We start from the raw sequence: 23809 nt of genomic DNA, 5'->3' as shown, positions 1-23809 counted from the left end.
CATCGTGTTGGGGTTTACACGGATTAATAAATATCTAAAACTTGAAAAAAAAAAAAAAGAAGGGCGCCTAGGTGGCTCAGTTGGTTAAGCGACTGCCTTCGGCTCAGGTCATGATCCCAGGGTCCTGGGATCGAGTCCCGCATCGGGCTCCCTGCTCGGCAGGGAGTCTGCTTCTCCCTCTGACCCTCCCCCCTCTCGTGCTCTCTCTCTATCTCATTCTCTCTCAAATAAATAAATAAAATCTAAAAAAAAAAGAAAAAAGAAAATGTCTCTGTTCGTTCGGCATGTAGGAGATACACCCCCAAGTGTTCAGGACTAAAAGATGCTGTTGTCTGTAACTTCCTCTCAAAATAATAATAATGTGTGTGTGTATGTGTGTGTGCATGTGTAGTGATAAACGTGGCAAGAGCATTAATAATTTGTGGATTTGGATGAGGACTACGTGAGAGTTCATTGTCTTACAAGTTTTCAGGAAGTTTGAAAATTTTTCAAAATAAAAAGTAAAACTGTACTTTTAATATTTGAGAGAAGGACATGACGGAGGGAGGCTTTTCTTGGCAAATACGTCCTGAGTGCCCCCTAGGGACCAGGGCTGGGTAGAGGGCATGGAGCTTCTGAGATTTGCTGGCTGAAGAGTCCTCAGGCTCTGGCCAGAGCCCGCCGTGTAGGAGATACTCTATGCCAGGTCGCTGACCTCGGCGAGGAAGGAGAGACCATGCAGTTATGCTCAAGAATGGGTTACTCGAAGCGACAGCACTCTGGGGAGACTCAATATGTGTTTGCTGAGCCAGTGAGAAAAGAGAAGGGACTGATGCTGACCACGGCTGATGGGAGCTATATCAGGACCAGTATAGAACTTCCTGACTCTCTGCATAGTTAAACACCAGAAAAGCAACAAGAAACACTGGAAAACATCCACCCCAGTCTCGTTGTAAGAATAGGGCCCATCTGTCCTGGAGGGCTTAGTGTGGCGCGGGCCTGGAGGCAGGGGCCTGGCCAGGATGACCTCTGGAGGCCCCTCCCAGCTCTAGGATTCCATGATTCTATGACATGGCCAGCAGTCTGGAGTGGCGGCATGAAGGTATCCGCCTTGGAGAGCAACAGGAGGGCTAAGTCATCTACCTCCTAAAGACAGCGTGAGCGTGGGAGAGGACCCTGATGGCATATGGGGCCCAGCCAGCCAGGAAGGGAAGGGTGGGGCACTGTGGGGGTCAGCCCTCAGTCACCTCCTGCATTTCCGGAGGAGGAGACAGGGTGGGGTTGGACCTGGAAGGAAAGAGTCAAGGGTCTGTACATTCCACTCAGTTCAGACCCAAAGGACAAGGGCAGCTGAGGGCCGTGGGCTGGAAGAGGAGCAGACAGCTGTTTTCTGGGTGGGACAGGCTCAAATACTGCTCTGTTCTCACTAGGCAGAATTGGAAAATGAGCTCAAGCTGGCAGTACTGGGGGAGAGAAATCAGGCCTTCCCTCTGGTTGGGGGTAGGGGAGTATTGGGGAACCAGGGGACAATGGGGACAAGGAGGGGAGGACTCCACTGCCCTTGGCTGGGACAGGAGATGGGGTTAAATGGACTGAGCATCTTGGCCTGGGCAGGCCTTAGTCTCAGTGAAGCGCCCACATTCGGACCACAAGGAGTAGGAATCCCAATGCCCCCTCCTCTTGTGGAGTGGATGAGGAGACCCCAGATATCAAGACCAGATATCCTGGAAGGCTGTGACCTTACAAGGGCAGCCCCGTTGGTAGACTTGTCGTACTACCTCTGCCCCTCTCATTTGGGATTCCTAAAGTCAGGATCAACTTAACTATGGGGTTTAGCAAACACCCCTGTCCATCTGGTTCTCCCCATTAGGGCCCCCATCCAGCAGGCAGAGCAGGTGTGGGGAGAACTCTTCCTTAAGAGACTGTGAAGAGGGCCAAAGTCACTCCGACATAGCATTGTCTTTCAGGGGTCATCAGACACACCCAAGATTGTACCTTGGCCCCACCACTTACAAGCTTGAAATCTGAGGCAAGTCACGTAATCTCTCTGAGACTGAGTTTCCCCATGTGTCAACCAGGAATAGAATAATGCCCACCTCCTTGATTCATAGCAACAATTATATGCAAGACACAACCAAAGGGCCAGGCGAGGAGAGAGTACATATAGTATTACATCACTTCCCAGACACATTTTTTTTAGTATCAGGTGCATTGTGTTGTTGATGATTAGCTATTTAATATTACCTGGAAAGAAGGTCTCTCTCTCGGTGCTTGGAATTTCCCCATTAGAGATTCAGTCCTTGGCTTTTGTGATCTTCTGGAGTCCTTGCTTAAAAGGCAAATGGGAATTTCAGAGTATGGGCAAGAGCTAAAGGAACAAGGAGACTGCCCCACATTTCCCTAAGGGTCCTCTGGCCTCGGTTGTTCCTGAGGTCTTGCCTTCCTCCCCATCTCTTGCTTTCCGAAGAATAAGATGTCTGTTTTCCAGTTTGAAAATCCCTGGGCCCAGAAGGAGGATGAGGAGTGGGAGAAGGGTGATGTTGGGGAGGCAGAGGGAACACGTGCGGAGAAACGTGCAGGGAGGGGGGCATGGAGCCAAATAGAGCTGACCCAGCTGTCTTCACCAGGCCCAGGTCAGGTAGCCAGCCTCCAGGTGAGCTCACAGTAGGTCAGTGCCACGAAGCTCCTCTGCCCAGCAGGGATGATGTCTGGACGTCTGGTGAGCCGGTCCAACACTTCCAGCCACTTGAACCATGCCAACAATGTGTCCTTAGCCCAGACTCCAGGCTGGCCCCATGGCCCCAACGTGACCCGGGCCAAAAGTCTCAAGCGCCCCCACACCCCGAGTGGCTCGGCAGAGTTCAGTACCTGCAGCCGCACCTCCGAGCAGTCCGACAACCCCAGCTCCCCCAGACTTCCAGTGAGGAAACTCTGCACGGGCCGCCCCTACAACTCCAAGTGTGTAGAGACCAGCCACCTCGCAAACCACCCCAAGGTGTCCAGGAGGCGCACTTGCCGCAGCAGCCCCCACCGCCTGCTCTGTACGGATCGTCCCTCGGGCCTCTGTAGCCCCACCTTCCTGGACCAACTCATCAAAGGCATCAACTACCTTGACAGATCCACCACCGCCTTCTATACCAACTGCCCCAAATCATCCCTGAGGCTGCCGAGGCTTGCCGCCAACTACCTGGAAAGCGCCGCCAACTCCATCCACCTGGACCACCCAGACCACTCGTTCCCCCGCAGTTACTCCAACCCCAGCACCAGCATGGCTGCCTTTGACAACTCCGCCAACTCGTGCATGGTGCCGTCCACCAGGGGTGTCAGCATCCTGCAATGTGTGGATGAGTCTGCCAACGCCAGTTACTCACGCCGGCTTCAAAGCCGAAGACTCACGCCCGAGCTGCCGCAGAGGCCAGAGATGAAGCTGCCTGAGCTCCCCTGGTTCGGCAACGGGATCTTTTCCTCAGGCCGTCTGCCCAAGCTCTGGGAGGCAATCTGCTCGGGCTGGAGAGCCCCCGAGCCCATCTCCAAACCCTGTAGCTGGTGGTAACATCGACCAGGAAATGGGTATGTGTCCATCAGGCTGCAGTTGTAGAAAATAAATTGTCTGTGGCAAAATGCTCCTTCCAAGGCTCTGTTGAGGGGGGTGGGGGGACAGCCATTTAGATTGGGGGTTATAAACTCAATGACCTATAGGACCAGGAGGGTGGAAGTTAACGGGTGAACTGGGCTAGGTGGAGAGGAAATACTTGGTCTAAACCCAGCTCTCCAACGGGTCGTTGCTTTTTCAAGAGAAGCCAGGAATCTCATTTTTATATGCGAACAACAAATTCAAAAATGTCATGGTGCTCTGTGGGCCGAAGAAAAATACTTGCAGGTGGAATGTGAGGCCCACAGGCCTCAGTTTAGAATCCCTGGTTTATATATTGAATGGGTCACTGGGAAGTTTCCCCATGGGAAGAAATAGACCAGCTATCCATTCCCAATCCCTATTCCTCCTCTTGTGGTTTCAGGATTGTCACTGATGTAGATTTCAGTACTGCCCAATGTGAGCAGAAATAATGACGACGATGATGATGATAGTAATAGCAGAAATTCCTAGAGCACTAACTATGTGGCAGGCACTGTTCTAAGTACTTTATATATATTCTTTTAAGGATGTGGTTTTAGTGACGAAGGCTTAGGATGGATGTAGAGGAAAAACTCTAGGATGGCAAGTGGGAGAGGCAACCAGGGATGGTTGCCACTGGAGGGCCTGCCCTTCCTGGGAAATCTCTGAAGAGTGGTTCTGTCCAGGCCAGAGGAGGCCTGGAGGGTCAGAACGAGGAGGTCCTGAGTTTCTCACTGCAAAGGTCTGAGAAAATGTTTCCTGGGCCATAAAGGGGGGCTCCAAACCTTCAGAGACTGAACTGATTTGTGCTGAGAAGTCAGACTCTACAAGGCGTCCAGCTCTCCACCATCCTGCTGCGGGAGGGACTATGGAGACTGGGATTCCAGCTGGTTCTACCACTAGCCTATCGTGGGACCTTGGGTACATCACTTTCTCTCCCCAGGCCTGTTTCCCCTTCAGTAAATGAGTAGGGTAGATTTGATGGGTTTAAGGGGCCCAGACGCTGATATTTCTGAGCCTGTCCTCCTAGACCCAAGCCAGGCCTGGGCTGAGAATCAAGAGTGCCCCCACCAACCCCTTGACTCTCCAGAACTCAGGCCTTCTGAGTCCTGAGGCAGCTTCACATTTCAGGCCTCAGGGCCATTTCTGTGTGGCTCTGAACTTCAGGCCCAGGCCCTTCTTGCCGGAGGTTTCCTGTCTCCTTGGAAATATGAGGGCCAATGGCAGGTCAGAGTGTGGAATGGGGCTCACCTTGAAATAATGCAGAACCTGCAGTTCCACAAGATTCCATGACTCTTGGAGGGAGTGGCCTGCTCTGGCCCAGCTCTGTGGCCAAACAGAGAAGGTGGCAAGCCTGAATATCCCTACCATGAGGTCACCATGGCGGTCTCAGGAGAGGAGGAAGGAAGGGGGCATGGGACCCTTAGTTTGCTGAATTCACCCCCACTTCTATTTCATCTCTGGAGAACAAGAGATATCCTCCCTGGGTCCAAAGCTCAGCATGTAGCACATTCCTTTCCTTGTCTCTTGCATCCCTTCCCTCCCGAGGGAGAAGACTTTGGCCTTTGTCTAGTGGGTCCTCAGTTCTCCAGTGACCCATTCCCCACATGAACATTTGTAGGAATACAGCTTATCAGAATCCACTTTGGCCCCACTCAAGAGAGGGTGTCCTGATTCTCAAATCCTCTGTCTGGCCACTCAAAGCCATCCCCTTCCTGCTCTAGGTCCATATTTGCGTAAGATTTGTCCCTGACTCTCCTGGAGATGCCCACCTCCAAAAGAGTTTAATTTCCCGTAACTGGAGTGTAAGATCCTTGTCTAGGACACTGCTCTTAAGGTCTCCAGTGTCTGGTCCAATTCTGGCTCACAATAGGGGCTCAGGTACTAATACTGATTATAGGGCCGTGTGCCCAATAGGTGCTCAGCAATAGTAACTACCATTGTCTAAAGGATAGTTAAAGTGTCTTGCACGCGATGGATGTTTAATAACAATTCATGATGGTGGCCAACATTTATTAAGCTCTTAACTATACACCAGGCATTATTTTAAGTGCTTTCTACATATTAACTCATTTAATCCCCACATTAATCCTTCAAGGAAGATATTATTGTCCCTATTGTATGGATGAGAAAGCTGAGGCACAAAGAGGTCAGGCATAAATGTTGAGGATAAAGATGATTACAGTGCATCCAACACAGTGGCTCTTCTAAAACTGGATGGCAGGGTCATTCTAGAGTATTACGTGCACAGTAGGTGCTCAGTAATTAACGTCATGATTATAACATCTTGTAAGTAGTAGGTGCTCTGCAAATATACACAGTGGATGGTAAATATCATTACAGAGCCCAATACACAGTCGGTGCTCAAATGAAGTTTGACCATCGGTGGGGGGTTAGATTGCGTGCAAGGGACAGGAGCTCTGTGTTTGGCCCCCAAAATTGCTTTTTTTGCTTAGTATTTATTTACTTGGATACTCACAACTCACAAATCCCTTTCAGCAATCACTCAGCCCAAGTCCCAAGAAAGTAAGGCTCTTAGCTGGAGAAGGCTCTCTGTTCCACGTGGCCACGCAGAGGCCACAGGAAGTCCTCCATGTCCACTGTTCAAGCCATGCATCTGCAAGGTCTGTGTAAACAGGAAGCCGCAGGCTGGTGACAGAACAATGCCACGGCCCTAGTGTGCTGTCCAGCTTGTATACAGAAGAAGCTAGGTGTCCCCACAGCTGAGGGTGGCCGGGGAAAGTCCTTCACGCCTGCACGAGTACCTCATCATTTCTTGAGCTCCCACGCTATGTTCCAGGCAGGCCACCAAGGCCTGAAATATAAGCTCTCAGCCCTCTCTGCTCCCTGCAAGGCTAAGTTTTAGTACCCCATTTTGCAGAGGGGGAAACTGAGGCTCAGAAAGAAAAAGTGACATGCCCAAGCTCCTCCAGTGGGCACGTAGCAGAGCTGGGATTCTAACCCAGGGCTCTGACCCTCAGCCAATGCTTTTTCCATCCAGATTGCTTTTTCTCTTAGTATTTATTGAATGGACTCCAAGAGAAAGAGGGGTAAATCTTGGTATCCAAAATACACAGTAAATTAGACAAAGCAAGGGTGGTGTTTAACTCCAGGGGTTTGGGCTGCCCCTCAACACCAGTGTTCTGAACAGGGTAGTGTTAACCTGGAATATGCTCTCTGGGAAATCAGAAACAAAGGGAGAAATTTCCTCAAAGGTCACCTGTGGTCTCCATTGCCCAATCTACTGGTCCCTGCATCATTGGGTCACTTTGGGGATAGGTGTGTGACATTAGAATTATTTTTGTATGGTTAAAAAAAATCTGACGTAACCCTTTTCAAACAGATAATCTGATACCACCATTCTATGATTCCAGAAAATACATGCGTATTGCCAAGGTGCATGTTGGAGCAACACACCGTCCTACTCTCAACCCTCACTCCCGCACCTACCTTTCCCCATCTCTGAGACTTAAGAACCTTGCCCTCCACCCCCTAACCCTCCCCACCCGCTGCTCATTCCCCAGGCCCACCTTACCCCTCACTGTCTTTTCTGTCTGCCCCTGACTGGTTCCGCTGACTCTACATGGGAAGCAGAAAACTAGAAGGGGGGATCCCCTCTCCCTCCCGAAACTGCATCCACATTGCCCTTTTCTAAGGTGAAATCTCAGTAGAAGCAAAGAGCCTCAGACGTGTGCCGTGCCTGAGTTGGTACCACCGTTTTGGGCAAACTTAACAGCCTCCTGGGCCCCTCCCAACAGGGCAGGAATTTATGGTGAACAATTGAACAAAGCCGGGAACTCGAGGGAGAAGGCACAGGACATTCCAAAAGGATTTCTCTCAAGCTCCCAAAGACAACATGTGGGAACACTGCAGAAACCTCATAACCTAGCAAAGAAAAGCATGAAAGGGATGGAAAATCTGCCCAGGAGGAAGGGCCCTTTGGGCTGGAGGAAGGAACAAGGGGCCGCGGGTCAGGAGGCCAGGGTGGGAGGCCCTCTGTGCCACTCATGACCCTCCACCTTTCTGGCCTCAGATCTGTGGTCCTTAAGAACTGAGGGAACCACAGAAGAAAACACAGGGATGCATACACATCCGTTCACAGCAATGCTTTATTCGTCACCACGACCTGGAAACAGCCCAAATACCCAACAACAGGATAGGGTTGATGAACGCTGGTGTGTTGAGGAGCCACAATACAAAATAATTATTAGAACTATGGTGAGCAAAGTCAAGATGAGTGCAAGGGAGCTGGCCCACAAGTTGCTAACAGTTACCATCTGCAACGAGAGTGTGTAGCCAGTAAGTCTGTGCGCTGCTTCTAATACAGAGCCCGTATGGCGAGAAAAAAGTTTGTCAGCTGAGTGAAACGGAGTGCTTACCCATACAGTTGATTTACACCCTAAGCAAGTTTCTTATCGCATCTGGGACTGCTAATAAACAGTTTGGGGACTGGCCCAGAGCCACAGAGACATTTGTAAGTAGCCTGGTCTTTCCTGACACATAGAACCGTGTTTCTGGAAAGAATGTTAGGCAGGAGAAGCAAGCCATGAACTGGTGCCCATGACAGTGATCCCACGAGGTAAAATGCACGTGTGTACAGTAACAAAGGAAGGGAAATGAACATTTATGGAACACCAGCTACAGGCCCTGCACAGAAGTCTTCTTTCTATAGCTGGAAACAAGAGTGCGTGGGCAGGAATGTGAGGGGGGTGTATGGAGGCCATAAGAATTCCAGCCTGGCCGGAGGAGGGGAGCATGAGTGACAAATTCAAATTATAGAGACCATTTATGGTCAGCTCAGGAGCGAGCTCTGCGGCAGTATTTGCAAAGTGTGTTATGAGCAACACCAGTCTTATGAGATGTTAAAAGATTTTTTTCGTAAAAACAAATGGGCTCCTTTCTCAAGTATCTTGAGGAATGCTAGATTAAATAGAGTTGGGCGGGTGACTTTACTGGAGGAACTCTCAGGAACTTTCCTGTGTTGGTGTCCCTTGAGATGGCCAAAGTGTAAGAAAGAGCACAGAGTTCCCAAACTCCTTGAGCAGGGAACCCCTTTTTGAAGGAGCATCTCAGAGGGCAGGTGGTCCATGAGGCACACGGTGGGAACCCTGCCCCGGGCCTGGGCCCCAGGGTGGGAGCTCAGCAAGAAAGTGATTGATAATGGCCAGGGGTGGTGGGGAGATATCTGGAGGGGGCAGAGGGACCAAATCCAAGGCTATTTTCAGATAAGTCACACTTCTGCTTGGGCAGAGTGGAGAACCCGGGGGAGGCAGACTTGGATGTGGTCGAGAACGTGGGTTCTAGAGTCAGACAGACATGGATGTGAATCGTGGCTCTACCTCCTACTGACTGCGTGTGATCTAAGGCCAACCACGTCATGCTCTGGGGCCTCAATTTTCTTGTCTTGAAAAGGGCAGTAACAAAATACTCTCACTTGCCAACTCCCCAGAACTGTGGTATCATCAAAGGAGATTCAGTGTTCATCCAACAGCAAGGGGAATTTATCTGCCCCGAGTACAAACCAGAAAGGGGACATTTACATTTTACGCCATGCTTCAACCATCTTGGTCTTTCATTCAAGTGAAATTATTCAAATGCCAGCACCCTGCCAGGCACTGTGCCCTTCACAGAGGATGTAATTGGGAACAAGACAGAAGCCAGATCATCACGCTCCCTGCCTTTATTATGCCTCCTAATATATTTTTTAAAAGATTTGGTTTAGGGGCGCCTGGGTGGCTCAGTTGGTTAAGCGACTGCCTTCGGCTCAGGTCATGATCCTGGAGTCCCGGGATCGAGTCCCGCATCGGGCTCCCTGCTCAGCAGGGAGTCTGCTTCTCCGTCTGACCGCCTCCCCCCATGTGCTCTCTCTCTCTCTCTCAAATAAATAATAAAACAAAGTATTAAAAAAAAAGATTTTGTTTACTTATCTGAGAGAAAGAGTGAGCGCGAGGGGAGGGGCTGAGGGAGAGGGAAAGCAGTCTCCGGGTGGAGCAAGGAGCCCGATATGGGACTTGATCCCAGGACCCTGGGATCATGACCTGAGCCAAAGGCAGACGCTTCACCAACTGAGCCGCCCAGGCACCCCGTAGGCCTCATAATATTAAATGATCTTCCAAATTATTGCAATTGTAAAAATGTTGAGAGAGAAGTTTGGGGGAGGTAGGTTGTGGGAAAGTACAGCAGGGGACATGACCGAGCCTGGGAGGGCAGGGAAGGCTCCAGTGGTAGCATGATCTAGCTAAATGCTAGAAGAGAGCAGGATGAAGGGGGCTGGGTATTGGGTGGGTAAAGCACTCAAGGAGAAGGAAAAGGATGCGCAGAGACCAGGTTGGGGGAGGGATGTGGCTCCAGAAATGGGCAGGACTATATCTTGCCAGGCCTGGAGGGTCCTCTCCCTCTCCATAGGAACTTTTACTGCTTGCTTAGGCCTGTGTCCTCCTCTTCTTCACATCACCTCCAAGTTTCCTCTCTTCCATCTCCACCCCCTTTCAGTACCAATTTTCCTGTTCCACATTCTCACCCAAGGACATATCCTTACCCTGCCAGCATCTGTTTGCCCACACAGGCATTGGAACCTTTGTACAAAGTAGGTGTTTATTTCATAATTGAATGAAATTAATTAATTTCATAATTTCATAATGAAATTAATTAATTTCATAATTGAATGAAGGTGCACAGCGAGCCCATACGGTGCCTTTGCTCAAAGGAGCAAAAGGTCCCCCCCCCAGGGCAGATATAGTCCCAAAGCCGGGCCCACTTGTCTGCATACTTTTGTTCAGTGAACAACCTACCCAACCATTCACTGCAGCTCGGAAGGAAGGAAGGAAGGAAGGAAAGAAGGAAGGAAGGAAGGAATGTGAAACAAGTGAGAAGCTCTGAGGCAGAGAAAAGATTTGGAGTGGAAGTGGAAGCCAAGAAAATCTGAATCCTGTCAATTTTGGAGTGGCAAACAAGATGACCCACAAACTCTGGCCACTGATTCCAGAAGGCACCCAACTCCTGTTTTGTAGAGGCCAGATTGTTTGGCTGCTCTTACCTATCCAAACTCTTGTTGTCTCTCCTTATCTAAGGCAACTTGTGCAAGACTTGAATTGTTTCTCTCCAAGAGGATGACGAGCACCCTAAGCTATGAGTACGTACAGCATGATTACAGGCGCCTCCAAGACTCAGCAAAGCCCAAAAGCCCTGCCTCTGCTTCTCTTCGAAGCCATATGAGGAGATAGCCAGGCCCTAGACAAAGCAACTTGAGAACATTTACTAAAGATATCAAGGACTGCAAAAGAAAACAGAGCTGGCCAAATCCTCAGGATGGGTGGAGTTACTCTGGAAGACTTTCTAGACAGGCCATATTTTTCTGCCCTCTGTGTCAGCCCAGCTCCTTCCACTCAGCTTTACCATCTCTCTCCCCAACCTCTTTTAGTAAGCAAGACTTATAGCTCGGGTTTAGTCTTGACCAGACATCTACAAAGGGCTGCTTGTTCCCCTTTTCCCTTTGCTCATGAGCAAATCGGCCAAGAAGCCAAAGCTCTGGGACTTAAAGGGCCCGAGGTGGGGAAAAGACACTGAGGCAGCTCACAAAATGTGATTTGTCACAGATGCTGACCCTCCACAGACAGGCAAGGCCTTGGAAAAATCCTGCCACCGAGGCTGGCCACCCGCCAACTCTGAAGTCAGTGGAGTTTTGTAGCCTTCTTCATCAGAGAGGGAGTTTCCCCAGCGCCAGGCTGCACTCACCCACCAGACTGGAGGTCCGTGGGGTGAAGGCTGCATCTTGCCTTCAGATTAGGAGCAACACATTAGGTGCAGAAGCTGCTCCTCCAACAGACTAGAGCCCCCTGAGGGCACAAGTGTCCCCCTCTTCAGATTGGGAACTCACCCAGAGACAGCAGTAGGAGAAATGGTGCCCTTTATTGAGTGCTTCCTATGTGCCTGAAACTGTTCTTTAAAAAAAAAAATAAACATATTAATTCATTTTAGTCCTCAACAACACTGTGAGAGAGGTCTTAGTATTATTCTCCTTTTCCTATTTTCTAGATGATGAGACTGAGGGATCAAAAGGTTGACTAATTTGTTCAAGGTTGCACAGCGAGGTGGTAGAGGCAGGATTCTCCATCAGACTGAGAACAATGTGAGGATAGGGACTATATCCTGCCCCTTGCCTCCCACCAGATTAGGGGTTCACTCAGGGCCAAGATCAGACATCCCTCTTCTGTCTACCCATATCTCCCTGTCTGGAGCAGTAACAGCCCTTACTCAGTGTTATGCCTGGCATCTGGGTTGGGGACAGGGAGTTACCCCTTAGAGCTCTGAGCTGGTCCCCCGGAAATATGCCCCACAGGGTGAAGAACCCAATCTTTTGGGGATGGAGCCTCTATCTGGGATGGGGGTCAGGATGACAGCAGTCTCTCAATTCCCCCCTGTGCCTGGGAGGCCACAGAGTGCCCAGGAGCCTGCAGGCCCCTATCACAGGGAACATGCCTTCCGGAGCCCGGCCTGGTGCCACCCAGTTAGCTGGGCATTTCCTTCTGTCCACAGGTCACCTCACTCCTGGCCTCAAACCCAGCCCTGAGTCTCTGGAACCTAGCAACTCTCACAAGAAACAATGGAAACTTCAGGTTTTTTTCTCCTCCCTCTATCATTACTCAAAAGGTTTTCCTCTAAGCTACATGCACACACGCACACACACGCCAGTTTTCTCTCCACCCATCAGCCTGGGTTGCCCTGGAAATTTTCAGGCAGAACGGAGACGGGAGCGCAGGCGGAGAGGCCCAGTGGCATGGCCAAGTGTGCGGTCTGTGGGTCTGTGTCAGAGGTGGATCATCAGGGACTGGGATTTCCCACCCAAGCATCTGTGACTGGGGCTTTCGTGGGGTCTGTGTCTGGGCCTGCGTGTGCGAGCTGTGTGTCTCTGGCACCCGGGCTGTGATTTATGTCCATCCAAGTTGGTTTGTGCGTGGTTTACAGGGAAAATGGTGCGTGTGAGGGCCAGTTCAGTTCACTCTCGAGTGCCCACTGTAAGGCGCTGTGGTTAGTGCGGGAGAAAATGTAAAAAAGACAGGCCAGCATGTGGGGGAGCGAATTATGTCCCCCTGAGTGTGAACGGGAAGCGCCTGTGCGGAATTTGTGTGTGAAAACACGTCCTGACGCTTCGGGTCTGGGGATTCATACTTGTGAGTCTGTGTAAAAATGCGAATAGGAACATGAGCCGCTGAGTGTGTGAAAGTCGTGCCGGCTGTGTCACCTGCAGGGTGACACTTTGGAAGACTGATCAAGTGTGTGCCTGAGTGGGTGAAGTCTGTTGGTGTGCGCCGGTGGGGGTGAGGGCGCAAGTGTGAAAGGTCGTGGGGAGACCAGCGTGGCGCGTGTGTGTGTGTGAGCGTCCCAGGTGCGCGTGTGCAGGCCTTGTGTGTGAGAGTGTGGGGAGCTCTCGCGGCCCAAGTGAGAAAGGGGGTATGAACAAGTGTGGGTCTGTGCGGGCGTCGCTTGGACGGGGAGGGGCTTGTGCGGGGGTCGCGTGTGCCGGGAGGGGCGGGGGGGCCCGCGCGCAGGGCCCCGGCCCCGTCCCATCCCACACTCCAGGCCGGGTTTGGCGAGGAGCCGGGCTGGGCCGCGGCCCGCGCCGAGGGGGTTGGGGGGACCCAGACAAAGGCCCAGTTGGCTGCGCTGCCGGCTCGGGCTCGGGCTTGCGGCGCCTGCGGTCCGGGGGCGGTCCGGGGGCGGGGCCTGATGCCGCGGGGCGGGGCGGTCCGGGGGCGGGGCCCGGGGCCCGGGGGCGGAGCGGACGGCCGCGGGGGCGGGGCGGGGGGCGGGGCGGGGGGCGGGCGGCGGGAGGGGTGGGGGCGGCGGGAGCGGGCCGCGCCGTCCCGAGGACTCCGCAGGCTGGCGAGCGGGCGACTGCGGGCGGGCGCCGAGCGAGAGAGCGAGCGGAGCCGGCCGGGCCATGGGACAGCGGGCGGCGGGCGCGCTGCTGCTGGCGCTGCTGCTGCACGGGCGGCTGCTCGCGGTGAGTGCGCGGGGCGGGGGGGGGGGGGCGGCGGCGGGGGACGCCCCGGGCCCCGCTCGCCGCGCCAGCCAACTTGGCTGGGACTCTGGCCCGGGATGGGGGCGCCCGTCAGGGACCCCGGGTCGGCACAGGCGGGCGCCACCCTCCGCCGTGGGGCTGTCCGGAGGGGCGCCCGGGGAACCCTGCGTGGGGCCGGAGGCGGGGCCGGCCCGCGTGAGAGCCCGTGGGTCGCCCGGCCACGTTGCTGAGTCTCCAGTCGCGCTAGGCATGGCCCGGCCTGCCATTCCTAGGGACCAGGCGGAGAAACTTCGAGCAGGGCGGGAACTCGGCCGGGCAAGGGCACCCCTTTCTGTGCCAACTTGGAAAGGGGGCATTCACTGGTGATGGGGAGCCTATCAATCCTCATTGGAACTTTACCAGGCCGTCCGGCCCCTTGGGGAGCTAGTAACCAGGCAGGCACAAGTAAAAATCCATTCCGGACACAACTGAGGTTTGTGTGGAACACCCACGGGCTCCGAAGTCCTACAGCCTAGGACTTGAATCCATCCCTGCTCCTCACTGAGTAGCTATGTGACCTCGGGCAAGCCCAAAGGGAACTCAAAATGCATGGTCTCAAAGTGTAGAGCTGGAAGCTGGTTGGCAGGACTGCATGGAAGGCGCGTGAAAGTGCCTGGTACCGGACCTAGGTCTGTTTCCTAGCTATCCTCTTCCGGGGTCCTCAAGTGCAGGGGGAGCCTGCCACCACAGCCCACTTCCCTGCTCTGAGCTTGGATGGGCCCATGCAGAGAAAAAGAATGCTTGACCAGGGAGAGGCTCTGAGGACCTGAGTGAACTTGAGAAGGGCGGGGCAGGGTCAGTGGGCAGGCAGCTGGTGGCAGATGTGGGTGGGGGCACATCTGAGGAGCTGGGTCTGCCCTGGTGAACCACAGAGCCACCCCCACCGTCTTTGAGGTGGTCCTAGGCGGTCCCTGTCCCTACCCCCGCCCCCCACCCCCTTCTCAGAGCCAAGAGAGGGACTTTTCTCTAAGCCAGTGTTTACCCAGTGACTGAATCCCTGTCCTGGCCTGGCCTGCTGTCTCACCTCTGCCCTCTTGAGTCACTCCTGAACCCCCACCCCAGACCTGACCCCTCAGCTCTCTTGCCCAGCCCACCTAGAACCTCTCCTCCCCCACTCCCCATCTGCATAGGTTCCTTAATCCCCTCTCTCAGCCTCTCACCCCAGCAAGTCCAGCAGGGCCCATCCAGTTGCTTCTCAGTCTTGATCCAAACTTGATCTTTACTTTTCCAAAAAGTAGGCACCAACCTAGCACATGGAATGTGTTCCTTTTCTGAAACTCCCCCAGCTCTGCCCCCTGCTGAGGGGCTCCTGGATGCTGGGTCCTACTGTGGCCAGAGTGAGGAGGAGGGTGGAGTTATTTGCTGGGTACAGGAGGAATGTCCACAGAAATTCCAGATTGCAGCCAATCATCTCACTCACTTGTTCATTCAAAATATCTTCATTGAGCAGCATTCCATGACAGTCAGTGGGTGTTCTGGGGCTCATTCATTCGGCAGATATTGCTAAGCACCTACTGTGTGCCGGCGCCTCTGGCACTGTGCTAGGGGCTGGGGTTTATGGGTGAGCAAGAACAGGCCCTGTCTTTGCTTTCCCAGAACTGAGATGTGTAAACAGGCAGTTCCAATCCTGTGGGATTATAGAGTCTCCTCAGCAACCACACCGAGGTCTTCACTGTCCCAGCCCAGGCTGATGGTGGAGAGCTGGAAAGAGCTTGCACCCAAGAAGTCTGAATCCCAGCTCTGTCATTTTCTAGCCTGTGATCTGGGGCCATTTCTTCTTCCTGGGCCTCAGTTTCCACATCTGTAAAATGGGGTAAGAAGTTTATCGTACGTTTTCAATGACATCAGGTTCCTAGCCCAGTGCCCCAGCAAGCCTTGGGCTCCTCCTCACCCACTGCCCTTTATCTTTTCTGCCCTTTGGTTCACATCCACAAGCCAATAGAGGACAGAAGAGGAAGGTAGGGTGGTCCTTAGGAAGCTCAAGACCTCACTGGGGGCAGGAGACAGAGAAGCAGTGGTCTATGATTAAGTGTGGGAGTAATTTCAGTTCAGAGGAGGTGGAGAGGCTTGCTGGGGGTGGGGGCCAGGCCTGGGTGACTCAGTGCCTGCCTTGGCCTGCTGATCCCTTTTCTTCCTGCTGGGGCCTTAGCCCTTCCTTCCTTGGGGCCAGCCCTGCCAGGAGACAGGAATATTGAGGGGGCTGCCATGATTACGGTGTTTTTCAGGGCTGAGGAGGGAAGTCACTGAGATACCTGTTTCCTGCCTTGGCTGGGTTTCCTCACTAGGGAGGCTGTGGGCTGATGGGAAATGGAGAAGCTGGAGGAGCCTCCCCTTTCCTCAGGGGCAGCACTCCCTCAGCCCTCGCCTGGACATAACTTGCTGCCCTGCCCACCCCCATGGCCCCCAGTCCCCAGCCCCTCTTACTCCAGATCCGCTTGAGGGGGTGTGTGCTTGTGAGTGTGCCTTGGGGACTTCTGGAGGGAGGCCATAGAGGGAGGTGGAGGCTGGAAGGGGCAGAGATGGACCCCCTCCCCATACACTAGGCCCAGCTTCCTATGTCTGAGGAGTAGTGGCCCCCACCTGGCTTGGCCCGGGCCTGTTCTCCGGCTGAGCACAGGCATGTTGGGATCTGTGGATCTGAGGTGCAGCTGGGGAGAGGAGTGGAAGGAAGGTGGCAGAAGGTGACTGGGTTCAGGGCTTGGGGTGGTAGGGAGGGAGGTCTTGGAGTACCAGGCCAGATGATGACAAAATAATATGGACAGTTCACATTTATTGAGTGCCAACTGTTTGCCAGGCACAAAGTTTCTCAACAAATTCTCACATGTCATTCCCCTGCTCAGATCCTCCCTGCATTCCCCCTGTTGCTCACGATCAGACTCAAGCCCCTGACCTAATATGGCCCACAAGGCCCTTTGGGATCTGGCCTCCCCTGCTCCCTCTCAAATCTCTCCTCTTGCCAACTTTCCCCTTGCTTACTCCAGCTGCACTGGTCTTTGTTTCTTGAATATGCCAAACACACTCCCACCCCAGGGCCTTTGCATCTGCTGTTCCTTCTACCTAGAACGTTTGTCCCTCAAATATCTATGTGACTCTCTGCCTCCCTTCTTTTAAGTCCCTGACTACTCTGCCCAACATTCTCTGTCCCTAGACTGCTTTATTTTTTTCCTTGTTACTATCTGATAAGTATTCGTTTATTTATCTCTCTCCTACCCCCCCCCCCCAATTTAAGCTCCACAAGAGCAGGACCTTGTGTGTTTTTGTTCGCTGCTGCTGTATCTTTAGCATCTGGCAGGTAGTAAGTGCTCAGTCAATATATCTGTTGAATGCATTAAGCCACAGCTCCTGATATGGTCCCCATTCTCTAAGCAGAGGACATCCTGGGCATGCCTGTCCTGGCGGGAGCCTCGAAAGATCTAACTCCAGGGTGGCCATTTGTAGGATCACCTGTTTATTTGTAGGTTTGTTAATTTCCTCATCAAATATTCCCTGAGATCCTATAGACGGTCGAATTAATCCCAGGGCTTTCAGTGGGGAGTAAGGGGGAAGAAAGGCTAGCCGCTGTGCTTGGAGCCCTCACTAGGTTCCCCTGGTTTTCCCCTGGGGGCTCAAGGTTTAGGGTGAGTCTGCAGAGGCTTCAAGGCTGCTTGGCCTTGTGGGGAGACTCTCTGGAGGGGGAGTAGGAGGGGCCACCCAAGATGTGGAGAGATAGAGAGCCGTGATTCAGAGGCTACTTGGAGGCCAGACCTGTAGGTTCTGGACCCTTCACCACTTGAGACATGTGGGAAGGGCTCTCAGTTCTGGCCCGTGGCCCCCCTCCCCAGTCCATCCCAGCTGTGAGGGGTCAGGCTAGGGAACGAATGGGTGAACTTGACTCCATCCCCCAGCAGCTTCCCAAAGATATGACGAGCACAGTGCCCCCTCCTCCCAGGGCCCACCCTGGCCTTGCCCCCATCACCCTTCTTCCAGGAAGAGGGAGGTTGGGCTGAGGATCCTAGCCCTGCTGGAATGTTGCCCCAACCCAGGCCTTGGCCTCTTTGGCCCTGCTGCCCGCTCCTGCTCCCAGGGCCCAGCCGAGGCCTGCCGGCTGCCCGAGCGCCCAGAGCTGGCTGACTGAAACCTAGAAGAATGTGTGGAACTCACTTCGCGGGGAACCGCCAGCCTCACTGTTGGCCTTGGGTTGGGTCCGTGTCAATAGCGGCCTTGAGAGGGAGGGGCTTGTGGCTGTTGGGGGTGGCTGGGCTAGGGGCACCATCACCAAAGCCCCAAAGCCCTGGGAACAAGGCGGCTCTTTGAGGCCTGGGAATGTGGGGCCTTCAAGTGTCAGCCGCCCCCAGAACCCCCCTCCCCTGTTTTCCCTACACCCGCCTGCGCAGGGTTGCAGGATCCCTATGGCATCCCTGAGGTGTCCTTAGGACAGCTCCTGGCTACCTACCAGAGTCCTTTCCCAGAGGCACGGAGGAGGGCACCCTGTTTCTCTGTTGCTCTGGATTTTTAGAGGGGGGCATCTGGTGCACAAAGGCCCGCAGTGTGTGGTGAATGAATGAATGGACCGATGATGGATGTGATTAAATATTCCACAGATTAGAGTCCCCTACAGGTGCGTGTTAGACGTAAAATTCATTCAACAAGTATTTACTGAGTATCTTCTAAGTGCCTGACCTTGTTCTAGGTGCTGAGGTCACGGCAGGGAACAACAAGTCAGACTCCGTCCCCTCACAGTGCTTGCATTAGAGCTAGCGGGGGAAGACGGTATGTCAGAGAGCAGTAAGTGCTCACGAGGAAAGATAAAGCGGGGAAGAGGGTGGAGACAGTGATGAGGTGGGATGAGGCAGTCAGGAAAAGCCTCTGAGAAGATGGTACTTGAACAGAAGCATCTGAAGAAGTGAGGGTGTGAGCCCTACAGATGCCTGGGGGGACAGGGCACTCCAAGCAGAGGGAACCAGCTAGCACAAAGGCCCGGTGTCCGGCATATCCGTGGAAAACAAGGAGGCCCATGTGTTTGGAGCAGGGTGAGTGAGGGGGGAGCATGGTCCAAGTGCTGCGCCTTGGCCATGGGAAGGCCTTTGGATTTGCTTCTGAGTGAGACAAGAGGTCACTGTAGCTGCTGTGCGGAGAAGAGGATGTGGAAGGTCAAGGGCAAAAGCAAGCAAGCCGAGAGATCCTGGCCAGAGACAAGGGGAACTCATACCAGGGCGAGGGAAGTGGGAAGAAGTGGTAGATTCCTGAAGATATTTTGAAGTTAGGACTGACAGAATTTGCGGATGGGTCGATTGGGTATGGGGTGGGACAGAAAGAGAGGAGTCAGGGAAGTCTCCACACTTTGTGGCATGAGCGTCGGGAAGGGTGGAGCAGATGCTAATTAAGATGGAAAAACTCCGCGAGGTGTTGGAGGGGAAGGCCTAGGGATAGGGGCAGCATTGGACCAAGCTGGGGCCTCTACACCAGCCTATAGAGTGGGTGCAGGGGGGTCTTGCCAAATGTGCATCTAAGGAACTGCAGGCACTGGCCCCTGAGAACCCCACAGCCTGAGCTCATGCTTAGGTGTTTATGTGTTTTTTAGAACGTACTGTCGTCCCCCCAGTGTGGCAGGGAAGCTCCACGAGGACACGGACTCAGATTTTGTTCATTGCAGTTTGCCTGGTGCTAGGCAACAGTAGGTGAACATTTATCAAGTGAATATATTAATGGCCTTGGGAGAAGCCAGCAGGCCAAGAAGGCCCAGGCTCCTTGCTGAGGATTGAGAAGAGGCTGCTTTGGCCCCTGGGCACAGGGGAGCTGTCCTTCCCAGCCACTGCTCTCTGCGGAGACCTGGAGAATGTGGCATAAGCCGGGGTGCCCACACTGCTGTCTTCCACTTGTCTGTTTCCTCACTGGACTCGGAGCCCTTTCTCAGGCACCGTGATCAAGGGAAAGTGTGAGCTCAAAAGGCCCTGCCTTCATGTCTTAGCGCGGCCCCAACTGGCTGTGTGACCTTGGGCAAGTTGCTCTGTGTCTCTGAGCCTCAGTTATAAATAGTTATAAATAGGGATCATGATGCCCATTTCCCATTTCCCCGGTGGACCCTGCAGGTGCACCTCGCTCAGTGTGTGAAATGTAATAGGTGTTTGACAAGTGGTGGCTGTTCTGTGAGAATTGTTCCTGTTGAGGGCAAGGCCAGAGTGATATTTGACTAAGGGTTCCGAGGGCCCAGCACCGCACACCTTCTCCTGATCAAAACTGCTGCCAACCACTGCCCCGGGCCCCGCGCTGGGCTTGTGGAATGAATGACCGTGCAGAAGAAAGCCGTCACTTCTCTCTCGCGCGTGTGGTCCAGGTGCGCTGGATGTAACTGCATCTGATCTGTCACTGCCCCCCTTCCCCCACTGTGGCCACAGCTGCAGGACAGAGTCCACCCTTCCACTCTGATTGCTCCTTCCTGGTGGGGGAGCGGGGGGGGGGCACACCCCAGGGTGTGGCCTGGGAAAGGCTGGAGCCTGGGGACTTGTTGTCCCCTTCCCAGATGTGTGCAGTTGGTGGGCTCTGAGCAACAAGAGTGTGGCCAAGTAGCTCCCACAGTGGCAGAAAGGATGTTGGCGCATCTTAACGGGTGTGGCGAGGGGGCTTCCTGGGACCCCATCCCAGCCCCGTCGTCCTTCAGGCCCGCACTGGAGGAGACAAGACCTTGCCCAGGGGGTTCCTGAGGGAGCCTATAGCAGGTCACTTGCCAGAGGTGGTGGGGCTACACAGCTCTTTACTCTGACCCCTGTGGGCTCGCAGAGAAGCAGCAGGGCGAAGGGAGAGAGACTCACGAGTGCGTGGTGACCCGTCTCTCCACCCTGTGCCTTGGGCTTGGGCTGCTGGGTAGAGACCTGCCCCTTCCCCACGAGGGTGTGTCGTGTCCAGGTGTTTGCTTTTTTCTTTTTTTTTAAAGATTTTATTTATTTATTTGAGAGAGAGAGAATGAGAGACAGAGAGCACGAGAGGGAAGAGGGTCAGAGGGAGAAGCAGACCCCCGCTGAGCAGGGAGCCCGATGTGGGACTCGATCCCAGGACTCCAGGATCATGACCTGAGCCGAAGGCAGTCGCTTAACCAACTGAGCCACCCAGGCGCCCAAGGTGTTTGCTTTTTTCGAATCTGGCCTCTTTCCCCATCTTTCCCCCAGTCCCAGTCTGTGGGGAGGGGGAGGCAGCCTGGGGCTTGGCAGGGGGAGGACTTCAGAGGTGGCCTTGGGTGACCTCACAGATGGTCTCCTGGCGTGGGGCTGGGAATTCCCAGCTGCCTCTGGCCCCTTCCCAACCCACTGCTGGGTCCCTGACCCCACCTCTCCCTTCCCTGCCTTCCCCTACTCACCCCCAAGGAGTCGGCTCTGGCCCCCACCTCCTGCTGCTGGCCTCCCCCCTTCCCCCAGCTGACTCATCCCCTCTCCTTGTTTGGCGGTTCCAGTTTTCACATAGTTGGGAACTGGGATCATGCCTCTTCTTGGATGCCTCGCTGGGCTGGATGGATTGAAATTCTGGCTTCATAAATCCTGGCCACAGTGGCCTGTCAACTTCACAGACTCTTCCCCCTCTCCTGCTGTTTGCCTTCTTGTGACCCTTGGGCCAGAAGAACTGAGACCTCGGAGTTTCCTGAGGACAGACTAGTGTCTTCTCTGCCCTGGGACCTCCAGGGTCTCCTCCCCAGTGACCTCAGTCACCTAGATCATCAGCCAATGCTCAGCGAGCACGCACACCTTCTCTCTCTTTTTTTTTTTAAGATTTTATTTGTTTATTTGACAGAGAGAGACACAGTGAGAGAGGGAACATAAGCAGGGGGAGTGGGAGAGGGAGAAGCAGGCCTCCCGCGGAGCAGGGAGCCCGATGCGGGGCTCAGTCCTAGGACCCTGGGATCATGACCTGAGCCGAAGGCAGACACTTAACGACTGAGCCACCCAGGTGCCCTATACCTTTTCTTGATTAAAAACCACCACCCTATCATGAGCCAAACCCCACACGGGGCTCTCTCCCAGCAAGCATTATTGCATATAATCCTCCCAGAAATCTCAAGGTTGGCATTATTATCTCCATTTTGCAGAGGGGGAAACTGAGGCACAGCAGGGGCATGGCTGGCCCAATTCATCCCTCTCGTATGTGGCGCAGCTGGGAGTGGGGCCCACGTTGTCTGCCTCCAAAGCTGTCATCCCTCCCCCTGTGGATCCAGCCTATTGGGTCTACACCCAATAGAGAGGGCAGTCAGGGAGGGCTGGCATAGTCAGGACGGGCTATACGGAGGAGGCAGACTGGACTGGCCTTGGCAGAGGGTACAGCAAGCTGCGTATCTGCCATGTGGGCTTATCTCGTTCCTACTTCGCAGGCTTGGATGCCTTTTGCCCCTTGGCCTCCATCCCAACTTAGTGATAACATTCCCCTGGGGGGATGGATTTGGCTTTCCCTGGGATTGAGACCCTTGGGAACCTGGATCCTTCTCAGTCAGGTCCCAAGCTCCCCGTGGGACCTGCAGGTTTTGCCATTTGGAGTTAGTGAATTTTTGCCGAACGGGGCCAGCCGTGTGCCCACCTCCATCACGGGGACCTGGGTGAAATACAAGGCACAGAACCATGTGGCCCAGCCGGAAGATGTAATCTACATTTAAGTCCCAAACTGTGTCTTTTGAGCATCCCTCTGCAGTGGAAGAGTCAGGAATTTTCCCATTCATTCATTCATTGCCTGAGGACCTACTGTGTGCTAGCCATTGAGCTAGGTGTTTTATCTGCATTGTCAACTCTCCCGTGTAGTTGGGAGTATACCTCCATTTCCCATGAGAAGCAGCTCAGCGGACAGCCATGACTTGCCCAAGATCACAGAGCCAGGTGCAGAGGAAGGTAGGAGCTGAATCCACATCTGTCAGTCCTCCTGGGAGAAATGAGAGGCAGGGTCTCTCCTCTCAGGACCCTCTGGGTCCTGGACCCATGAACCATAAGCACCCAGTGCAACTCAAGGTGCAGACAGGAGCAGATTGTCAGGGACGGAAAAGATCGATTTGGCATGAGGTACCTGGAAGACTTTGTGGAGGCAGCGGACCCTAAAGAGCATAGAGGACTTGGCTGGTGGAGGAGGAAGGCATCCGGGGCAGGGGGCCAGAAGTCATCTGTCCCCATTGTCCCTAGATTCACATTGTTATCAAGTGTGTGGGCAGGAAGGCCCAGGCTTGCTGCTGGAGTCATTAACACAGGGAAAAGAATGGGAGGAAGCCACCAAGATAGCTGAGGTGACATCCATCCCGGTCCCCGACCCTTTACCTGGCCAGACCAGGAGGCAGGAGGTCAAGGCCCAGGCTGCCACTTAGTTGCCAGCCAACTGCTGATCCTCCTTCCTGGGCCTTGATTTGTCTACCCACAAAATGGACTCCTTTCTTTCTCTCTGGCCCCCTGCCAACCCAGAGGAATGGAATGTTGAGTTCTTGGGGAAAACTCCTGGCTTCCTCTCAGGGGCTGGGGCTACACCATTCTTCAGAGCCTACCGTGTGACCAATCCCACGTCTTCCTTCACTGATGCTACCAGCCCACAGGTGCCAGGCCCTGAACGAGGGAAGCAGATGGAGGACCTAACCTGCCCTCGCCTGCGTGCCTGGGATCCCCCCCGCAGTGGTCTGCCCGCATGGGTCTCCCTCTGTGCCCCTCGGGGACCTGTGGCTGAGCGAACAGCTGGGGTGCTGTCAATGTTTAGTGAATGAGCATTAGATTCCGGGTCACGAGATTCCTGTACTCCTCCTGGCCCTGCCTGTGCGATCCAGGACAAGTCGTCTGACTTCTCCGAGCTTTATTTCCCCCAGAGGCAAGAGCCATTCATTCATTCAGCAAACATTTATGGAGTGCCAGCCCTAGGCCGGGCCCTGTGTTAGGTATAAACCGGCGGGGGCGGGGGGGGGGTTGATGGAGCTTTATAGTCTCAGAGGGAGGCCAGCTGGTTGGTGAACTAGTCAATACAAGGTGTGGGGGCAGGGGGAGAGGTTTTCAGGGCCACTCGCAGCCTCTGTGAGAAAATCTGGAGTCTTTGTGACTTCGTCTAAGCCCCCATTTGTTAATAGTTACTTCACAGTCTATTCTCCTCATGGGAGGAGGGGACTTGGGGACATGGCCCCCTGGGCTAGGGCAGGAGAGAAGACCCACAGGGCTGGAGAAAAGAGCAGGCCAGTTTTG

General features: G+C 53.9%; 2 protein-coding genes across 13 annotated transcripts in view; both read left to right on the top strand.

Annotated features, from left to right (window-relative positions):
- The first annotated feature begins 2451 nt into the window (after positions 1 to 2451).
- On the top strand, positions 2452 to 3532 carry LOC102748997 (uncharacterized). Its single transcript, XM_006744457.2, has one exon. The coding sequence runs from the start codon at positions 2681 to 2683 to the stop codon at positions 3530 to 3532; it is 852 nt and encodes a 283-aa protein (XP_006744520.2). The 5' UTR covers positions 2452 to 2680.
- An 8821-nt stretch (positions 3533 to 12353) lies between these two features.
- The window catches only part of HSPG2 (heparan sulfate proteoglycan 2), a 100881-nt gene continuing 89425 nt past the window's right edge, over positions 12354 to 23809 (top strand). For 11 of the 12 annotated variants that reach the window (XM_081817677.1, XM_081817676.1, XM_081817674.1 and 8 more), the window contains exon 1: positions 13438 to 13595. In XM_081817677.1, coding sequence (XP_081673803.1) covers positions 13533 to 13595 — 63 coding nt within the window. In that variant the 5' untranslated portion in view covers positions 13438 to 13532. Of the gene's footprint in view, positions 12405 to 13437; positions 13596 to 23809 lie in introns of those variants that run through there. The other variant, XM_081817673.1, reaches the window with a different exon arrangement.

This window comes from Leptonychotes weddellii, chromosome 4 (genome assembly GCF_054177405.1).
Source record: "Leptonychotes weddellii isolate Sample4059 chromosome 4, ASM5417740v2, whole genome shotgun sequence".
In the NCBI taxonomy this organism is placed as follows: Eukaryota; Metazoa; Chordata; class Mammalia; order Carnivora; family Phocidae; genus Leptonychotes; species Leptonychotes weddellii.
The sequence above is the reverse complement of the archived record's forward strand: the minus strand, read 5'-3'. Positions and strand labels throughout refer to the sequence as shown.

Bases quoted from the DNA above. Each gene is read 5' to 3' on its own strand.
- LOC102748997 (XM_006744457.2), top strand. From the start codon at position 2,681: ATGATGTCTGGACGTCTGGTGAGCCGGTCCAACACTTCCAGCCACTTG.